The sequence below is a fragment of the Schistocerca piceifrons genome, chromosome 7, assembly GCF_021461385.2.
Source record: "Schistocerca piceifrons isolate TAMUIC-IGC-003096 chromosome 7, iqSchPice1.1, whole genome shotgun sequence".
Taxonomy (NCBI): domain Eukaryota; kingdom Metazoa; phylum Arthropoda; class Insecta; order Orthoptera; family Acrididae; genus Schistocerca; species Schistocerca piceifrons.
This window is the reverse complement of record NC_060144.1, coordinates 511,190,939-511,211,019: the sequence shown is the minus strand read 5'-3', so window position 1 is coordinate 511,211,019 and position 20,081 is coordinate 511,190,939. Positions and strand designations below refer to the sequence as shown.

The 20,081-nt window shown below is 43.8% G+C and overlaps 1 protein-coding gene across 1 annotated transcript in view; it reads right to left on the bottom strand.

Moving 5' to 3' along the window:
* Nucleotides 1–468: 468 nt before the first annotated feature.
* The window catches only part of LOC124805335 (galactoside alpha-(1,2)-fucosyltransferase 2-like), a 107,783-nt gene continuing 88,170 nt past the window's right edge, over nt 469–20,081 (bottom strand). The window contains exon 6 of the mRNA XM_047265855.1: nt 469–1,039. Coding sequence (XP_047121811.1) covers nt 713–1,039 — 327 coding nt within the window. The 3' untranslated portion in view covers nt 469–712. The remainder of the gene's footprint in view (nt 1,040–20,081) is intronic.

Sequence of the window (20,081 nt, the reverse complement as noted above, 5' to 3'; positions counted from 1 at the left end):
TGCTATTATAAAAATGTTCCCTAAGTGTTGGTATTGTATCAATATGATAATGGTGCCAATTCCAAAATGAAACTGGGAGACATAAGCTCACCAGCATCATATCTCCCCATATAGAACAACAAGATGGATGCCCTTTGCTCAACAGGTGGCTTATGGCACTCAGACTGCATGCAACCACAGAAGTTGATATACTTCCCTACACTGAGCGAGGTAGCGCAGTGGTTAGACACTGGACTCGCATTCGGGAGGACGACAATTCAATCCCGCCTCCGGTCATCCTGATTTAGGTTTTCCATGATTTCCCTAAATCGCTGCAAGCAAATGCCGGGATGGTTCCTTTCAAAGGGCATGGCCGACTTCCTTCCCCATCCTTCCCTAACCTGATGAGGCCGATGGCCTCACTGTCTGGTCTCCTTCCCCCCCCCCCCCCCAAAAAAAAACTTCCCTACAATCTAAATTGAACACAGACACATCCTAGTGGCATCATGGAGAAGTATTAGCACGTTGAGTCTAATGTTTCCTGGGTGAACTATATGGAGAGTTAAAGATGGTACTCCCACTGTCCGTCAAAGATACCATCTCGAGTTTCTAACTGCGAGATAGCAACCCAGTCAGAAACGTGTTTAGCGAACTGTATGATGCGTGAAATGGCAGCATTGTGGTGCTAGTGGTGACATGCCTACTGCCCCTCAGGTCCTCCATCTTAAGATCCTCACTGTGAGATGGCGACCCAACTAGGAATGTGCTGTGCGAACTGCATGGCAGGCGACACGGCGTCTCCCCGTTGCAGGTGGTAGACGGCGGCGCGCCCACCAGTCATTAGGGCTGAAAAGAGACCAAAGGTGCCATAGGCGAGCACAGAGTGGTTGCAGCTGGACAGTAGTGCCAGATCCCACTCCGGCTCGTCCAGCACGCCATCCCCCACTAGGAAGGTATGTCGCAGACCCAGGGATCGCAGGTGTGGCAGCAGAACAACCTGCACCCAGTACGGGTCATCGGACGCCACCACCAGCACAAGTTCGCCACCTGAGGGCACCACCTGCATAACAATTGCAAATTTTCAGGAAGGGTGGAAGATAGGAGAGGGGGAAACAGAGAGCACTCAGAATACAAACTGTGGCCTTCAGGGTCAAAATTATAGCCTAGAACTCCTCAAAAATGAATATACAACTCCAGTACAATTTACGTTTGGCAAACAAAACAAGGAAGATAAAGGAAAGCTCAGCTAAAATATATACACTGCCCAGTCATATTAATGTGACCACCTCACAAAAGCTTGAATAACCACTTTTTATTTTTTGTAGTCCAGATCACTGTGAAACATTCAGGAAGAGGGTCAATAAGGTTCTGAAAGTTACTGGAAGGTATGTGGAGCCATGCTAACTTCAGTGCAATGGCCACCTGCGCTAGGTTTTTCAGCTGAGGATCCATGGTGTGAACAACCCAGTCATTTGGGTTTAAATCTGGGGAGTTTGGTGGCCAGGCGAGTTCGGTAAACTCAACCTGGTGCCCTTAGAACCACACACGTACACTGTGAGCTGAGTGACATGTTTAATTATCCTGCTGGTAGATACCATCATGACGAGGAAAAACAAACTGCATTTAGGGGTGGCCATGGTTCCTATCGAAAAAAGCATACTTTGTTGATCCATTGTGCCTTTCAAGATGACTAGATCACCCAGGGAACGCCCTCCCGCCTCGACCCTTCTGACGATTGTTGCAGGATGTTTATTTTCAGAAGTTTCATGCCATACATGTCAGCAGCCATCTGTCTGATGGAGTGCAAAACGTGATTCATCTGAAAAGGCCACCTGTCTCCACTCAGTAGATGTTGAGATGCGGTACTAGCATGTAAATTCCAGCCTTCATCACTGATGAGCAGCAGTCATCATGGGAACTAAAATCTCCAATGTTTTTCGGTATGCAGGAGAAAAAGAAATTGCAATTGGAAACCTGTGTCCAAAACCGTCATCGATTGAGGCAGCCGAGTATGACATTCATAACAGATGATGCCTTTCTATGCAGCAGCTAGCTGCGTTTTCACCACTGTTGATAGTGGCAATCAGTTGCGATCACTGAACAACAAAAAACATAGCGACGTTTCACCTACGGTACGTCGGCGTACAAAGTCACGTTTACTGATGGGGTGGTGTAGTTGCAGGCGCTGGCGTCTATAACGCCGACGCCCTGCAGTGTCACTGGATGACGTTTCCAGACACAGGTTCCTATCCTCGATTTGTTCCTCAAGACACCCTCCACAACCTCTCGAAGTTTGTCTCAACATTGCTGTGACACGCTGTATATGGAACATAGGGTTTAACATATCGTCAAAAATGAGGTCATTAGCGAAGTGAGCACTAGCACTGGTTGGTATTGGGTGAGGAAGCAAATTGGAGACGTCTTTTGAAACGAACGATCCTGTCATTCGCCTAAGACTAGAGAAATCACCTTAATGTGGATGGATTCGTAATGTTGTATTCTCGAATATGAGTCTAATGTCTCATGACTGTGCAATCACATTTGACAGCCCATCCTCGAACCCCAAGAAGTAGCGAACGGAAGACATTATGCCGTTACTGTAACGTGAATGGTAACTGCAATGTTCAAATGAATCCAGATCGTGAGTACGTGTAGAATACAGTCGCATCTTGGCAATTCGAAGTTCAAGGAACCACAGAAAAAGTTTCAATAATTGGGAGTTCGAGCTAACGAATGTTTGACTGATCAGGGAAGACTCAAGAAAAATTCGAAGGATGGTCATCGCCTCCAGACACAAAAAAATACTGCTATAGTGTCAATAACAGATGTATTTCTTACTTTTATGATGTTTTGATTACCAACGAATTTTCAAAGTCTATATTCCTAGGTGATAATAAATATTCAACAATACGTGAATCATTATTTTTAATACAGGTCTATAGTATTTAACTTGCCAAGAAATCTAAATTCTTTCTTACGTTTTTACTATACCAATGTATTGTGAACGAAACAATCGTATTTACGATGTACTAACAGCCATTAACAATAGGTACGTTTCGCCTGTGATCGAGTATCCAGGAATAATTACTAGCGTGCCCCTCATAGTGCAGTTAGGCGTTGCAGTCAGGGTCAGTATATGCTAGACTGGGAATTACATTTATCTGCGAGAGGGCGAGAGGGAGGTTCAGAAATACACTGTAGAGTGTCGCCATGTTATTTGAAAAGTGTTTTTCCCTGAAGAAGATGGGTAGGCCCACTAGGTAAGGGTGAGAAGTATTGATTGAAAATTTGCCACGTTAATAGGGAGAGGTAAGATGCTGATTGTTTATGTGTTGTAGAATGTCAACTTTCGATGTCAACTTTCAAGATTTAATATACATCACTTTTGTCAGATTCAGATTTACCTTAGTTCTAGAAATGCGTACCATATCATTCCTTTCCACATTCGGCAGCGGTTTTCAGGAGAGCTAACAAGTGAACTGACTTATGACTTAACACGTATCAGTATGATAACGATGACAAAAACGACTAATTACTGTCCCAAAAGATAGATTACTGAAATACATTCATATAAATGACTGGTAAGCACACTGCGGTGAGATGTAACCATTCCAAAGACAGTGCCACTATCATTTTGCTAAAGTCCTAACTTGTTCACAGAGGGTCCGCAGGAAGAGCTGTCTGTAAGTCTTCTTATCAGATCGCTGTGTTTCTAATTTTACCATCATGACCACAGTATGAAAAATCTCCGTTTTAGAAATTTTAAGAATAAGTCTTTACATAACGAATACCTTCTCTACTGTAGCGTTCCCCATAGGAGATTACTGTCAGTGCTATCGAGCTGGCTATGTTCAATCTTTTCCCTTAACCACATGTGTTAGAGTTCCAGACTGGCAAAAAATACTGTAGATTCGTCTGACAGACTGTTTATTAAGAAAGGGGTTTTCTTAGGATTATCCCAATGAATCTCTATTTGTTACGTGGCTTCTTGCTCAGCTGTGGTTGGTCGGATTCTCAATATGAGGTTGCAGTTCATACAATTATTTTATTGCCGATGGTGGTTTTCCCACTTATTTAGGGCATTACATTATATTTGGTTCCGTAGAGGATCATTGGCGAGCATTTTGCAAAAAAAGTCATCATGTATACAGCTGTGTTGTCTTTGAAAAAAAATTCGTTTCATTCGCATATTTCCTGTGATATTCCGTTAAGGACATTAGTGGTTTACTAGGCGGTAGTTCAGAACTATAAGGCTCATTTTTAAAGACAAGCTTTTTAAATGTGTGTTTTGCCCGCCAGTATTTTGATGAGCGCTACAGTTACATAATATTATGAAAAGGATAGATTGCTTCTCACGATATGGGGGAGACGATGAGTAGCGGTTACGTTCAACAAAAGGACTGTCAAATTTAAAGAACCATTATTTAAAGGTGGCTGCCGAATGATTCTACTGCCGCCAACATATACTGCGCGTAAGGACACGAAGATAAGATACGAAAAATTAGGGCACATGTGGAGGCATATTTATAGTCGTGTTTCCCGCGCTCTATTTGCGAGTGGAACAGAAAAGGAAATGACTAGTAGTGGTACAGGATACCCTCCTCCACGCACCGTACGGTGGCTTGCGGAGTATCGATGTAGATATAGATATAGAAACAAGTAAGCTTTAAGCCAAAATAGCCTTCATCAGAAGTAGAAAACATATACGCACACACACTCACGCAAACACAACTCACACACACATGACCACTGTCTCTGGCTGAATCATCTCCACTAAATGGTGAGTGGCAATCTATCCTTTCCATAATATTGTCACTAACCCATCTTAGATTTTCTGTTATTCTACAGTTAAACAAGAAAGTACAGGATTTTCTCGACGTGAAAATTTTTTGTCACAGACAGAAAAACACGTCGATACTTTTAACGACTCAGTAAGCGCGAGGCACTGACACGCGCTTTATTTTTCTCTTTCGTATTCCTCGGTTTATAGCATAGTTTACGTTGAACTATCGCAGTATATGTGCCAGTGTGGTGCCTGTTAGTGGTGTGTGAAACAGTTTTAATTTTCGTTTTGTCTTTGGAAAATCATTACTTCATTTTTTTATTTACTCTTTTTCAATGCTACATTTCGATTGTATTGTTAAAGATTTAAATAATAAGCAAATATCAAAATCTATAGCATGAACAGAATAACAGTTCTTAACATTGGAGAAAGAGAATCAGGAGGCTGGACAAAGATATTATTTGTTATTGAGCAAACGAACATCAGACAATGACCAGCAGTGTGTGTGATCAGGAATGCTGTGTAATGGCTGTGCTCTGTAAATACACTACTGGCTATTAAAATTGCTACCCCAAGAAGAAATGCAGGTGATAAACGCGGATTCGTTGGACAAATATATTATACTAGAACTGACACGTGACTACATTTTCACGCAATTTGGGTGCATAGATCCTGAGAAATCAGTACCCAGAACAACCACCTCTGGTCGTAATAACGGCCTTGATACGCCTGGGCATTGACTCAAACAGAGCTTGAATGGCGTGTACAGGTACAGCTGCCCATGCAGCTTCAACACGATACCACAGTTCATCAAGAGTAGTGTGACTGGCATATTGTGACGAGCCAGTTGCTCGGCCATCATTGACCAGATGTTTTCAATTGGTGAGAGATCTGGAGAATGTGCTGGCCATGGCAGCAGTCGCACATTTTCTGTATCCAGAAAGCCCATACAGGACCTGCAACATCCGGTCGTGCATTATCCTGCTGAAATGTAGGTTTAGCAGGGATCGAATGTAGGGCAGAGCCACGGGTCGTAACACATCTGAAATATAAGGTCCACTGCTCAAAAGTGCCGTCAGTGCGAACAAGAGGTGACCGAGACGTGTAACCAATGGCCCCCCATACCATCACGCCGGGTGATAACGCCAGTATGGCGATGACGAATACTCGCTTCGAATGTGCGTTCACCGTAATGTCGCCAAACACGGATGCGACCATCATGATGCTGTAAACAGAACCTGGATTCATCCGAAAAAATGACGTTTTGCCATTCGTGCACCCAGGTTCGTCGTTGAGTACACCATCACAGGCGCTCCTGTCTGTGATGCAGCGTCAAGGGTAACCGCAGCCAAGGTCTCCGAGCTGATAGTCCATGCTGCTGCAAACGTCGTCAAACTGTACGTGCAGATGGTTGTTGTCTTGCAAACGTCCCCATCTGTTGACTCAGGGATCGAGACGTGGCTGCACGATCCGTTACAGCCATGCGGCTAAGATGCCTGTCATCTCGACTGCTAGTGATACGAGGCCGTTGGGATCTAGTACGGCGTTCCATATTACCCTCCTGAACCCAGCGATTCCATATTCTGCTAACAGTCATTGGATCTCGGCCAACGCACGCAGCAATGTCGCGATAGGCTACAATCCGACTGATAGAGTTGGAAACGTGATGGTACGCATTTCTCCTCCTTACACGAGGCATCACAACAACGTTTCACCAGGCAACGCCGGTCAACTGCTGTTTGTGTATGAGAAATCGGTTGGAAACTTTCCTCATGTCAGCACGTTGTAGGTGTCGCCACCGGCGCCAACATTGTGTGAATGCTCTGAAAAGCTAATCGTTTGCATATCACAGCATCTTCTTCCTGTCGGTTAAATTTCGCGTCTGTAACACGTCATCTTCGTGGTGTAGCAATTTTAATGGCCAGTAGTGTAATATGTGAATCGTCGTAAATTAAAGTGACAAAATGCTGAAAGAATGCAGGATGTCGTTTAATGCCATGGTGTATTAGCCACAAAATTACGCCTGACGCACTGCGAGACAGGAGAATGCCAGTCCGCCACCAACAAACATTACGAGTGCTACTTCGACGACGCGTACGTTCGCTAACACAGGTAAGTGGTACACTCATAGCTTAAATGCAGCTTTTGGAATTTTTTGAGTAGTTTAATTTTAAATATTAACTGTTGGAGTGGTTTCAGAGTTTTAATGACTATTTTCTCCATCATGATAAATTTATATTTGTGGTGAAATATCAAGTCAGTGGTTAAAATATTTAACTTGCATAGCTATGAAATGGTATTTTTAATTCTCCCCACTGTAGTCTGTGAATATCATATGCCACTAAATTCAATCTAAAGCACGTTATTTTCGCTTAACTAAATAGTTTTGTAGCATTACGCATTGAGAAATCGTCGCAGTCAGTTCAGCATCTACGAAGGCGTGCTGGAAAGTAATGTCTCCGAACTTTTTGTGTCAAAGCCCTTGAAGCTTTATAAAGCAAATGTTGCTTGCATTCTACATACATATTCTTCGTGTCTACACATCTGCAGTACCCTGCCGCTAGAGGACTCCGAATTGTAGCGTTAAACACGGAGTTGTGTAACGTAACTATGTCGGTGCATGAGAAACAGCGTGCTGTAATCGAGTTTTGACCTTCAGCATGACAATGCCAGACCACACACGACCACTGAGATATCTGCGACAGTCTCCTTAGGCCCACTGTCATCGATTATCCTACATACAGTCACGACTTGACATCGTATCATTTTCGTCTGTTTCCAAAAGTTAAAGAACGCCTTTGAGGAGGACTTCAATTTAATAAGGATGAAGCGGTACAACGAGAGGCGAAGTTGTGACTCCGTCAACGGAATCAAACATTATGCAATAACGGTATCAATAAACTGATTTCGTGGTGGGAGAAATGTGTTCATCGCCAGAGTAACTGTTTTCAGAAATAAATACGTAGTCGTGAAGAATAAAGATGGTTCTTGGGATGGATTATAATCAGTAATGCAATATTGCTGGCAAAAATTAATTATATTATGAATGAAATGATTTTACAAACGTTCAAACGAGACTTACTTTTTACAATAATCTTACAACTAGCATTGCGCAAACATACCTTCAGCAGTCTTGAGTTTCTTAAAAAAATGATTCAGTAATAATAGTTCCTCTTATGATAATAGTTATCTGATTTCTCTGTACATCCGTTTATAATCTCTTGTAAATCATAGCTGGTAGCTGGCAGACACACCGCTCCTCTCAACCTCTCGCTTCAGACCTGCTACCGACTCGCTTCACACCCCGCTTACCACTGACTTCCTACGAACGCTAAAATGCCGTCTCTCCTGCCAACAATGCTTTCTGGTGCAGACATTCCCTCCTACCATTACAAAATGTATCAATGCGCGGTCTTTCCCGCTCTTTTCTTAAAATGTTTCTATACGCTCTCTCTCCCGCCCTTTTTAAAATTATATCAATGTGCGGTCTCTCTTGCCAGCAATACTTTGGTGCAGACATTCCCTGCTACCACAATTATTTCTAACATGACAAATATTATTTCTACTTAATCCTATTAATAAAATATAAACATCTTTCATAAATTGTGGTTTGACAATAGAAATATACACGTCTTACATAATAAACGGCTAAAACTGTTCATGGTTCATGGTGTGCAGTTCCCAGTTAAGATCTACGTGTTCGTCTTGAGGCAGCTTAACTGGCCGCTCGCGAATACCTAGACTACATCATCCAGTATTAGAGAATGACAGCACTCAGAGGCTTGTAACAAACATTATACGTAATTTTAAACCTTAAACTTTTTCTCGCCGTCAGTCCACACAAAATAATGAGAGGAAACAAATTAATCGCTTTATACAATTTCGCTGTTCGTACAGTGAAACTGCTGCATAAAACATGACGATTCAATTTGTTGTCTCTTTAACGCTATTCGTAATGCACTGTGCAGACAGTATTTACATTTGCCACTGAATGTACCTGCAAAATTCTATCATTATACAACACATATTATAGGAGATATAACATCATAAACATTGAGATGTTGAAAAACTAGCTTTTTCTTAAAACGGAGCTCAAATTTCCCTGACTATAACGATTCAATATTTGACAATGAGAGCACCTAGCGACCTTAAACAAACTTAAGACATAATTTCAAACCTTTTCTAAACTTTTTTTTGATTGCATGTTAAATGTTCAACACATTAGCTCATCTGCAAATTAATCAGAAATTTGAAGAAGTTTTATACAGATTGTTTTTTTTTGGGTGGGGGGGGGGGAGGGTGTTACTGGTGTTATACTAACTGACCAGCAATTTCGTTGGTATATTCTTTTCGAAGAGTGTAATATTATATTTGTGTATGCTAAATAATAACGTACAACGTAGTGTGCTTCTATGTGTGTGTGTGTGTGTGTGTGTGTGTGTGTGTGTGTGAGAATGTTTTTCTGTGGCTGTGTTATTTATTGTTTAAATGCAACGCTGATAGTTTTTCTTACAAGGTGTACAACTTTGCTCCCGCCATTTGCCGATAGGTGGCGACAACGGTAAGTAGCGGTCGAAAGAAACAGATCGCAGACGTCAGGCAGTTAGCTTGGACCTCGGTCAACATAACCTCATTCAAACATTTGTCGGTCAGTGCCTGCTTTATAAAGTTGTTGATTGAAAATGTCAGTTTACGAGCCTAACTCTCGTCATTTGCGGGAGGTGTTACTATTTTGTTTCAATATGAAGAAAGCAGCGGCTGAGTCTCATAGAAGGCTCTCAAGTACGTATGGTAAGGACGCTGTTAGTGAAATAACGTGTCGTGAGTGGTTTCAACGCTCAAGAACGGTGATTTTAATGTCGTAGACCGGCATAGTGGTGGAAGAGAAAAGGTTTTGGAAGATGCAAAATGTTCAAATGTGTGTGAAACCTTATCGGACTTACAGTCCCTAAGTTTACACACTGCTTAACCTAAATTATCATAAGGACGAACACACAAAGCCATGCCCGAGGGAGGACTCGAACCTCCGCCGGGATCATCCGCACAGTCCATGACTGCAGCGCCTTAGACCGCTCGTCAAAGATGCAGAATTGGAGACATTGCTGAGTGGAGACACGCGTCAAATTCAAGAAGAATTGGCACGATTAGTGAGAGTGACACAGCAAGCCATTTCAAAACGTCTCAAGGCTATGGGTATGATTCAGAAAGAAGGAACTTGGGTCCTATGTGAGCTGGAACCAAGAGACGTTGAACGGCGTTTGTGTGTTTCTGAAAAGTTGGTTCAGAGGCAAAAACGGAAGGGATTTCTACATCGCATTGTGACCGGGGACGAAAAATGAGTTCATTACGACAACCCTAAACGCAGAAAATGATGGGGATGTACCGGCCATGCTTCCAAGTCGACGGCCAAACCGAATATTCACGGCTCCAAGATCATGCTTTGCATTTGGTGGGACCAGCTGGGCGTAATGTAATATGAGGTGTTAAAACCAAGTGAAACTATCACATGTGCTCATTATCGAAGGCAATTAATGCGTTAAAGCAGAGCATTAAAAGACAAACGGCCGCAATACAGCGACAGGCACGATAAAGTGATTTTGCAGCACGACAACGCTCGACCCCACGTTGCAAAAGAGGTCAAAACGTACTTGGAAACGTTAAAATGGGAAGTCCTACCCTACCCGCCGTATTCTCCAGACATTGCTCCCTCTGACTATCACCTGTTTAGATCAATGGTGCATGGCCTGGCTGACCAAGACTTCCGATCTCATGAAGAAGTCACAAATTGGATCGATTCGTGGATCGCTTGAAAAGATGAACAATTTTTTCAACGCGGGATTCGTACACTGCCCGAAAGATAGGAGAAAGTAGTGGCCAGCGATGGAAAATACTTTGAATGATACACGTGTAAACAATTTGTTTCATTAAAGCCTCAAATGTTGGGGAAAAAACGGAGGAAGTAAAGTTGTACACCTTGTATAACTCGTTGGCCGCACCTTCGTCAGACTTTATTATGTTACACGGTTCCCTTGAATTATTGAATTTAAAAAACGCACACGTAAAGGCACAGTGCTCATACTGTGTGCTTGAATTGCTTTTTCTTCCATTTTTTACGTGACGTTTGTAACTAGGAACTAAGTTCACTCAGAAAAAAATCGATGGCCTAATTACTTACTGTTCGCTGATGACATTACAAAAATCACTGATCAGAAACTGAGTCAGGTGCCTAATGAAAAGGAACATTTTCCAACAGAAGGCTAGAATATCCACATAAACACAAAGAAAACTAAGATAATGGTTTGCCCAAGAGTGGACATACTGGACGCCTAACTGTTAAACAGGAGGCAGATATAGTTTCCTGTTCTGGAAGTGCTCTGCGCAACACAGTTAAAGGATCACTTTTTCGGAACTCCGCAGCCGTCTCCCCCGGCGACACAGAAGTTTGAAATTTGCCTCAAACGTGCCTACAACCTTCCTTTGCAAAAGCGTAGAGTCCCGCAACGTCACACTCAGGCTCGGCACGCTTCAATCAGCGAGGTGTCGACACCGCCAGAGCTCACAAGTGTACGGTGTGTTAATGATGTCACGTTGGGACCACATTTCACCACAATTCTGCTCAACGCAGTCTTGGACTGTCACACGATGAGAAGTTCGTTGCACCCCCTCTCACATACATTTCACCCCCTCTTTTGGCGCCTCTGCAATGGAGCTCAGAAACGGCAACGCCCAACGTTGAAATCACGCACTTTTGTTAGGGGCCGCCGAGGAAAACATTTTACACCGCCACTCAGAATCGATACGAAGAGGCTGTAGGGGTGGCATAAAGGGCGTCGATACAATCACCTCTTTCCTTGGGGCGTTGATTCCCCCACATTTCACCGAGCGAGGTGGCGCAGTGGTTAGCACACTGGACTCGCATTCGGGAGGACGACGGTTCACTCCCGTCTCCAGCCATCCTGATTTAGGTTTTCCGTGATTTCCCTAAATCGTTTCAGGCAAATGCCGGGATGGTTCCTTTGAAAGGGCACGGCCGATTTCCTTCCCAATCCTTCTGTAATCCGATCTTGCGCTCCGTCTCTAATGACCTCGTTGTCGACGGGACGTTAAACACTAACCACCACCACCACCCCACATTTCGAAGTCGAAAACGACAGTTCGCAGTGCAGTGGGCAAGAGGGCGTCGTGCATGACAACCTTACACCCTGGACGATTCAAACCTTCCCTAAGGACATCGTGGACCAGCAACCCTACTGAAGGGCGATCGCACCCCTTTGGAGTGCAATGCGGCCGTAATTTTTGCTCTGGTGTACAGGGTAGAGCCACTAGGGAACGTTCAGAAACATTCGACGAAATTTGAGCGCCATCTGTAGCAGTAAATAGTGCTTATGCTTTTTCAACAAAGAAATTTCGTGCCTTTTTGTGGCGTAATCACGGAGGCGTCATTAACACATGTGTGAATAAGACGACAAAGGGTCCCTTTGAGATCCCACTGTCCGGAAACACGCTTGGTGCAACCTACCAACCTCTGTTAAGGACGTTATAGAAATGTACCAGTGCAGAGACAGACTGTGATGAGAGTCCAAGGCACCTGCAGACAGCACACTGACAGATCTTCGGACCCGTTTGCCTACTAGCAGGCGCAAGGGCAGCAGTGTAGCTCGCCTGCAGCGGCCTACAACCCTCAAGAAAGATGGGCGGATGGCACGAGGGTGTTGCCGAACTTGGGGCCCCTAGAGGGACCCTTTTCCCTTTTACTCACGCTCTGTCAATGTGGCACCCTTCCTTGATAACGCCAAAGGCGGGCGCGAAACAGGACGGTTGAAAAACATAAACGTCCTTTGCTACTTCGGATCACGTTCAAATTTTATCAAATGGTTTTAGATGGCCCTTAGTGGCTCCTCCCTGTATATCAGAACAAAAAGTAAGGTGAAAGTGTGCTCTATATGGGTACGATGACTTTTAGTGGAGCTGCTGGCCCACGATGTCCTTAGAGAAGGGTTGAATCGTTCAGAAGCTGTGCTGCTCAGTGTACTGCAAACTGTCGTTTTGGACTGCGAAATGTGTGGGAATGAACGCCCCAAGGAAAGGGGTGGTTCCATTGACGCTCTTTATGCCTCCCATAATGCCTCTTCATGTCGATTCTGAGCGGCGGTGTGTCCGAATCGTCTTCCTCGGCCGCCCCGAAGAAAGCGCGTGATTTCAACGCTGGGCGTTGCAGTTCTGAGATCCATCACAGAGGCGTGAAGAAAAAGAATGAAAAGTATGTGAAAGGTGGTGCAACGGCCTTCCAATAGTGTGACCGTCCATGATGTCGTCGAACGAATTGTGGTGAAATTTGGTGCCAGCGTGATATAATTAAGCAACCTTATACGTCACATCTACATCTATATACCAATCAGGTTTCCGTAAACATCGAAGCACAACATCCGCACTGATAAAGGTGACAGATGACCTGAAACTTGCCATGGACAGACATGAAGCGACTATCATTTGCTTCTTAGATTTCAGCAAAGCATTTGATACTGTCGACTTCGACACTGGACTCGCATTCGGGAGGACGACGGTTCAATCCCGCGTCCGGCCATCCTGATTTAGGTTTTCCGTGATTTCCCTAAATCGCTCCGGGCAAATGCCGGGATGGTTCCTTTCAAAGGGCACGGCTGACTTCCTTCCCCGTCCTTCCCTAATCCGATGAGACCGATGACCTCGCTGTCTGGTCTCCTTCCCCAAAAACAACCAACCAACCAACAACTGTCGACTTCGACATCTTACTAGCCAAACTTAGCGGTCTAAATTTCTCACCAAGTGCAGTGCAATGGTTTCGCTCATACATGACGTCTCGTCAGCAACGCATCCTGTCTGGGAATATAAAATCACAATGGCGGCAGGTAGTGTCAGGCGTTCCCCAAGGCTCAGTATTAGGTCCTATACTCTTCTCTCTGTATGTCAATGATGTGTCATCGGTTCTGACCTATTGCAAATATCATATGTATGCTGATGACCTTCAGTTGTATCTAAGTGCGAAACCAAGCAATCTCAAGAAAGCTATTGAAAATTTCAATACTGACCTCGATGCACTGTCAAAATGGGCACAGGACATAGGTCTAAAACTAAACCCATTTAAAACCCAAGCGGTACTTGTTGGTCACTCTAAGCTCATTAGCCCAAAACATCGGGAATCCGTACCACCTCTTATCCTAAATGGAACAAATATTAACTTCTCTCCCTCAGCAAAGAGTTTGGGACTAATAATAGATGAAAATCTAAACTGGACAGAGCACGTAACTGCAGTGTGCAAAAAAGCATCAGCATCCCTTCATGTCCTACAAAAATATAAAAAACTCTTCCCTTTAGATCTGAAAAAGAAATTAGTACAAACGCTTGTACTCCCAATCATTGACTACAGCGATATTATCCTACAAGGCCTCTGTCAGGAAAATTCCCGACGTCTAGAACTGGTCATGAATGCCTGCGTCCGATATATCTGTGAAGTTCGACTTTTTGATCACATTTCACCAGCATATGCAAAATTGTCCTGGCTGCGTGCAGACAAACGCAGAGATTTCCATACACTCTGTCTCATCTACTAGGTCCCTCATATCTCTCCTCGTCCCTAACGCTCATGTCGGAACAACATGACAGAAACACACGTTCCCACTATAATAAAATCCTCTCCGTTCCACTGCATCGCTCAGTCACCTTCTCCAAGTCCTTTACCGTAGCGGAAACCCGACTCTGGAATAACCTCCCTCGTTATGTTAGAGAACTTAAAAACATGTCCAGCTTCAAAAAACAGTTAATGACGTATCTACTTAAGCAACAGTAATGCCTTCCTCTGTACATGAATGCACTTCACCTCATTACTTCCCTCTTCCCCCCCTCCTTAAATCTCCCTTCCCCAAAACTCGCTATACTAGTAAACATCTACTTTACACACCAAGATATTAATGTACATCTGCACAAACCTTCATTACTATTGCCAACCTTTCTCATGTTTGTCATTATTATTTGATTTTTTTAGTGTTCTTGTTATTGCTTTTATCATAATCTGTATGTATAGCACCTGTTGTAAAAATACTGCCAGCATTTACTTTATTAGGTCTTAGTCATCTTTATCATTATTATTTGATTTTTTTACTGTTATTATTATTGCTTTTATCATAATCTGTATGTATAGCACCTGTTGTAAAAAAAACTGCCGCATTTACTTTATTAGGTCTTAGTCACTACTCTTTATTCATATTGTCACTAGAGTAAGCTAATTTTCTCATTTAAACCATGGTCATGATGTAACTCTGATGTGTGAAATGCTGCATGTGCGGAACACTGGTCCGATGTAAGAGAGGGCCTGATGGCCCTAATCTGATCAGGTTGAATAAATAAATAAATATCTACATCCATACTCCGCAATCCACGTGACGGTGTGTAGCGGAGGGTACCTTGAGTACCTCTATCGGTTATCCCTTCTATTCCAGTCTCGTATTGTTCGTGGAAAGAAGGATTGTCGGTATGCCTCTGTGTGGGCTCTAATCTCTCTGATTTTATCCTCATGGTCATTTTGTCATCTGGAGAGACTGAATGCAGCTGTTGACGCTAGAAAGTGGAGTGTCAAGTGGAGGAATCGGAACATTTCCGACATATTCTTCTTTATGAATTCAGTAGAGGGCTGAGGCGTCAGAAACTTTAGCGCCGTGTATGGGGATAAAGCCATTGGACTGAGCACGGCAAGAAACTGGTTTTCTCGTTCTAGGGAGGATCGTTTCGACATTGACTCTCCACGTTTAGGAAGGCCTTTGGGGTTTGATGATGATCGTTTAAACGTATTAATCCACATCGATCCACGTCAGTGTACTCAAGAACCGACAAATGTGATGAGCCCTGATCATTCCACCAGCGTGTGACATTTTCATGCAATGGGGAAGGTTCAAAAATTGGGTGTATGGGTGTCGCATGCTCTAAGCCAAAATCACAAAAATCGGAGGGTGGCCATATGTGCATCTCTGCTTGCACGTCATCGAATGGCTCGTGAACAACATCGACGATTCCTAGTCTGTTTCGACACTGGTGACGAGTTGTTTGTTGTGGTCATCAGTCCTGAGACTGGTTTGATGTAGCTCTCCATGCTACTCTATCCTGTGCAAGCTTCTTCATCTCCCAGTACCTACTGCAGCCTACATCCTTCTGAATCTGCTTAGTGTATTCATCTCTTGGTCTCCGTCTACGGTTTTTACCCTCCACGCTGCCCTCCAGTACTAAATTGGTGATCCCTTGATGCCTCAGAACATGTCCTACCAACCCGTCCCTTCTTCTTGTCAAGTTATGCCACAAACTCCTCTTCTCCCCAATTCTATTCAATACCTCCTCATTAGTTATGTGATCTACGCATCTAATCTTCAGCATTCTTCTGTAGCACCACATTTCGAAAGCTTCTATTCTCTTTTTGTCTAAACTATTTATCGTCCATGTTTCACTTCCATACATGGCTACACTCCATACAAATACTTTCAGAAATGACTTCTTGTCACTTAAATCCATACTAAATGTTGACAAATTTCTCTTCTTCAGAAACGATTTCCTTGCCATTGCCAATCTACGTTTTACATCCTCTCTACTTCGACCATCATGAGTTATTTTGCTCCCCAAATAGCAAAACTCATTTACTACTTTAAGCGTCTCATTTCCTAACCTAATTCCCTCAGCATCACTAGATTTAATTCGACTTATGCTAACATAAGGAAAAAAAACCGGAATGGTTGAGTCCAAACAGAGCAGCAACTCCCCGTACAAAAACCTGCTCGCATCCACAAAATATAATGTTATGTATCTGGTGGAACAGTGACAGCGTGGTGTGTTACGAATTGCTTCCCCGAGGCATAACCGTCATTGCTGATATTTATTGTAAAAAACTGAGACGTTTGACAGATGCAGTCCAAGAATAGTTACCAGGAAGACTGCGTATGTGATGCTACTCCACTGTAACGCCCGCCCACATTCCGCTAGGCAGGCAAAAAACACAATGCAGGGGCTAGGGGAAATCATTCCGCACCCACCTTATTCACTTGATTTTGCGCCGTAGGTTTTTACGTTTCTCGCTCTCTCTCGAACGAACTTAAAGGAACTTCCATTGTGGATGAAAATGCATTACGAACATGGATCGATGAGCACTTCTCCTCAAAACTAAGTGATTTCTACAGTTACAGAATGGAAAAGTTACCCCAGCGTTGCCAGAATGTTGTAAATATTGAAGGAGAATAAAGGATGAGCAAAGTCTTGCCCTGATTATAACAACTTATTACAGAGTAACGGTTTGACATAATAATTTACATTTGATGCCGTTACATAGGTTAGCGTTGCTAGTTTTTTTAAAGACCACTTACGTGTGCTCCCTTGGTAGCTCGGAGAATCTCGAGGCGGTCTTCCAGTTCCCGCCATGTGTTTCGTAAGATGTGTTCTGTCACAGTACCCACAGCAGTTCGTCGACTGGTGTCACGAAGACTTCCATACATGGCTACACTCCATACAAATGCTTTCAGAAATGACTTCTTGTCACTTAAATTCATACAAAATGTTAACCAATTTCTCTTCTTCAGAAACTATTTCCTTGCCATTGCCAATCTACGTTACTAGTTTTTTTTTAAGACCACTTACGTGTGCTCCCTTGGTAGCTTGGAGAATGTCGAGGCGGTATTCCAGTTCCCGCCAGGTGTTTCGTAACATGTGTTCTGTCACAGTACCCACAGCAGTTCGTCGACTGATGTGACGAAGACTCTGTCCTTGATACAGCCCCAGAAAAAAAGGTCAAGGGGCGTAATGTCTGGAGAGGGGAGTAATGTTCGGATCGGTGGATTGGAAGGAACGGTCCAACACCCTGGCCAACCCGCTCTCCAGACATTACGCACCTTGACTTTTTTTCTGGGGCTGTATCAAGGACAGAGTCTTCGTTACACTAGCTGCTGACGTCGACGAACTGAAGGCTTGGATACAAGCTGCTGTGGGTACTGTGACAGAACACCTATTACGAAACACCTGGTGGGCACTGGAATATCACCTCGACATTCTCCGAGCTAACAAGGGAGTATACGTTGAGGTTTACTAATGTAAGTGGTCTTAAATGAACTAATAACACTAACCTATGTAACGGCATCAAATGTAACTTATTATGTCAATCGGTTATTCTGTTATAAATTTCTACAGGGCGAGACACTGCACTCACCCTGTACATTACTGATGGCAAAAGTTTCTGTTATGTGTGTCTGTTGTGTTTATTAAACTTGTGGAAAAACGCTACGAAATTACGCGCCAATCCAATAGTTGACGATGTCGCTGGATCAACATGTGAAGAAGTAGGTGCCTGCTGTGTGAGCCTCAAGTTCAGCAGTGTGAATTGAACGGTGAGCGAAGAAACCACTCGTGCCTCCACCAGCATTGTCCGCCTTCGCCATATCGACATTCTCTGATGAGGTGTAAACATGCAACATTTCGTGGCCGCCCCGTGGTTTCACCGTTCTCCATCCACTTTCCGCTAATTCTCGCGTCAGCAGCACGCGAACACCAGACCAGCTTCCCGTTGCCGAGATGCTCGTTTCCAGGCGTCCGGCTATAACAATCTGCCCTGTGTTAAACTCGTTTACGCCATCTGATTTCACAATTTGTGGCCCGAATCGTCGCTAGAATGATTCCCTACCCGTCTCTGCTCCGCTTACCGCGTCGCGTGCCCGCCACGGCTCTAGGCGCCGTTCAGCCTCGCTTTCGTAATGTTTTGGCTCATCAGTGTAAATGGAACGATTAGCCTTCTTAAATTTGGTGTAACAGTAGACTAGTGTAACAGTAGACTATGGAAGAGCAGATACTTTGATAGGATAAGGAAAGGAAAAGTCTTGCAAACTGTGGCAGTAGATAAGACAGGTGTTGTTCGAGTTAGGCTGAAGTATTGGGAACATCTGGAAAGCGGCAGTAGTGGAGACCTGCACCAAACGAACGTTTGGGTAGGAAAACGAGCTATAAGCTGTAACGACAGTCATTCTTAGTTACAAGTTATATATTTCCTATCTGTTCGGAAATAATTACACCAGTGTTTTACATCATTCCAGGTCTGCAGAAATACAGAAGAATGGAAAACGAAGTTGATCATCTCTCAGGTGACGTTCTGTTTGGCTTAAAATTTGATAACGGCAGGAAGAATTAAGAATATTTGTCTACCTAGAAAAAGCGTTCAACAGTATAAAATGGTGCATAACGCTCGAAATTCGGGGGAAAATAGGAGCAAGCTATGGAGAAAGAAGGGTAAGGTACGGCGCTTATAACAATCTAGAGCGAACAACTACAATGGAAGACCAAGAACGAAGTGGTCGGATTAAAAACTGTGTAAGACAGGAATACACTCTTCCACCCCTCCTGTTAAGTGTGTACATCGAAGAAGCAGTGATGGAAATAAGAGCTTCAGAAGTGCCAAATACACTCTAAGAAAAAAGAAAAAGAACGGCGCCCCACGAAGGAATTATTCGAATGGGGCGAAAATTGGAAAACGAGATATACTCGTACATATACAAGCAAATGATTACAATTTGAGAAAAGTTGGATGATTTATTCAAGAGAAAGACGTTCACAAATTGAGCAAGCCAATAGCGCGTTGGTCCACCTCTGGCCCTTATGCAAACAGTTATTCGAATGGCTCTGAGAACTATGGGACTTAACATCTGAAGTCATCAGTCCCCTAGAACTTAGAACTACTTAAATCTAACTGACCTAAGGACATAACACACACCCATTCCCGAGGCAGTATTCTAACCTGAGATCGTAGTAGTCGCGCGGTTCCAGACTGAAGCGCTTAGAACCGCTCGGCCACAGCGGCCGGCGCAGTTATTCAGCTCGGCACTGACAGAGATGTTGGCTGTCCTCCTGAGGGATATCGTGCCAAATTCTGTTCAATAGACGCGTTAGACCGTCAAATCCAGAACTGGTTGGAAGGCCCTTCCCATAATGCACCAAACATTCTCAGTTGGGAAAGGCAGGGTTTGACAAGCACGAAGACAACTAGCAGAAACTCACGCCGTGTGCGGGCGTCCATTATCTTGCTGAAATGTAAGCCCAGGATTGCTTGCCATGACGGGTAACATAACAGGGGGTGTAATATCATCGACGTACCGCTGTGCTGTAAGGGTGCCGCGGATGACAACCAAAGGCGTCCTACTGTGAAAAGAAATGGCACCGAAACCATCGCCCCTCGTTTTCGGGCCGTAAGGTGGGCGGCAGTTAGTTTGGTACGCCACCGCTGTACACTTCATCTCCAGACACGTCTTCGCTGGTCGCTGGAGCTCCG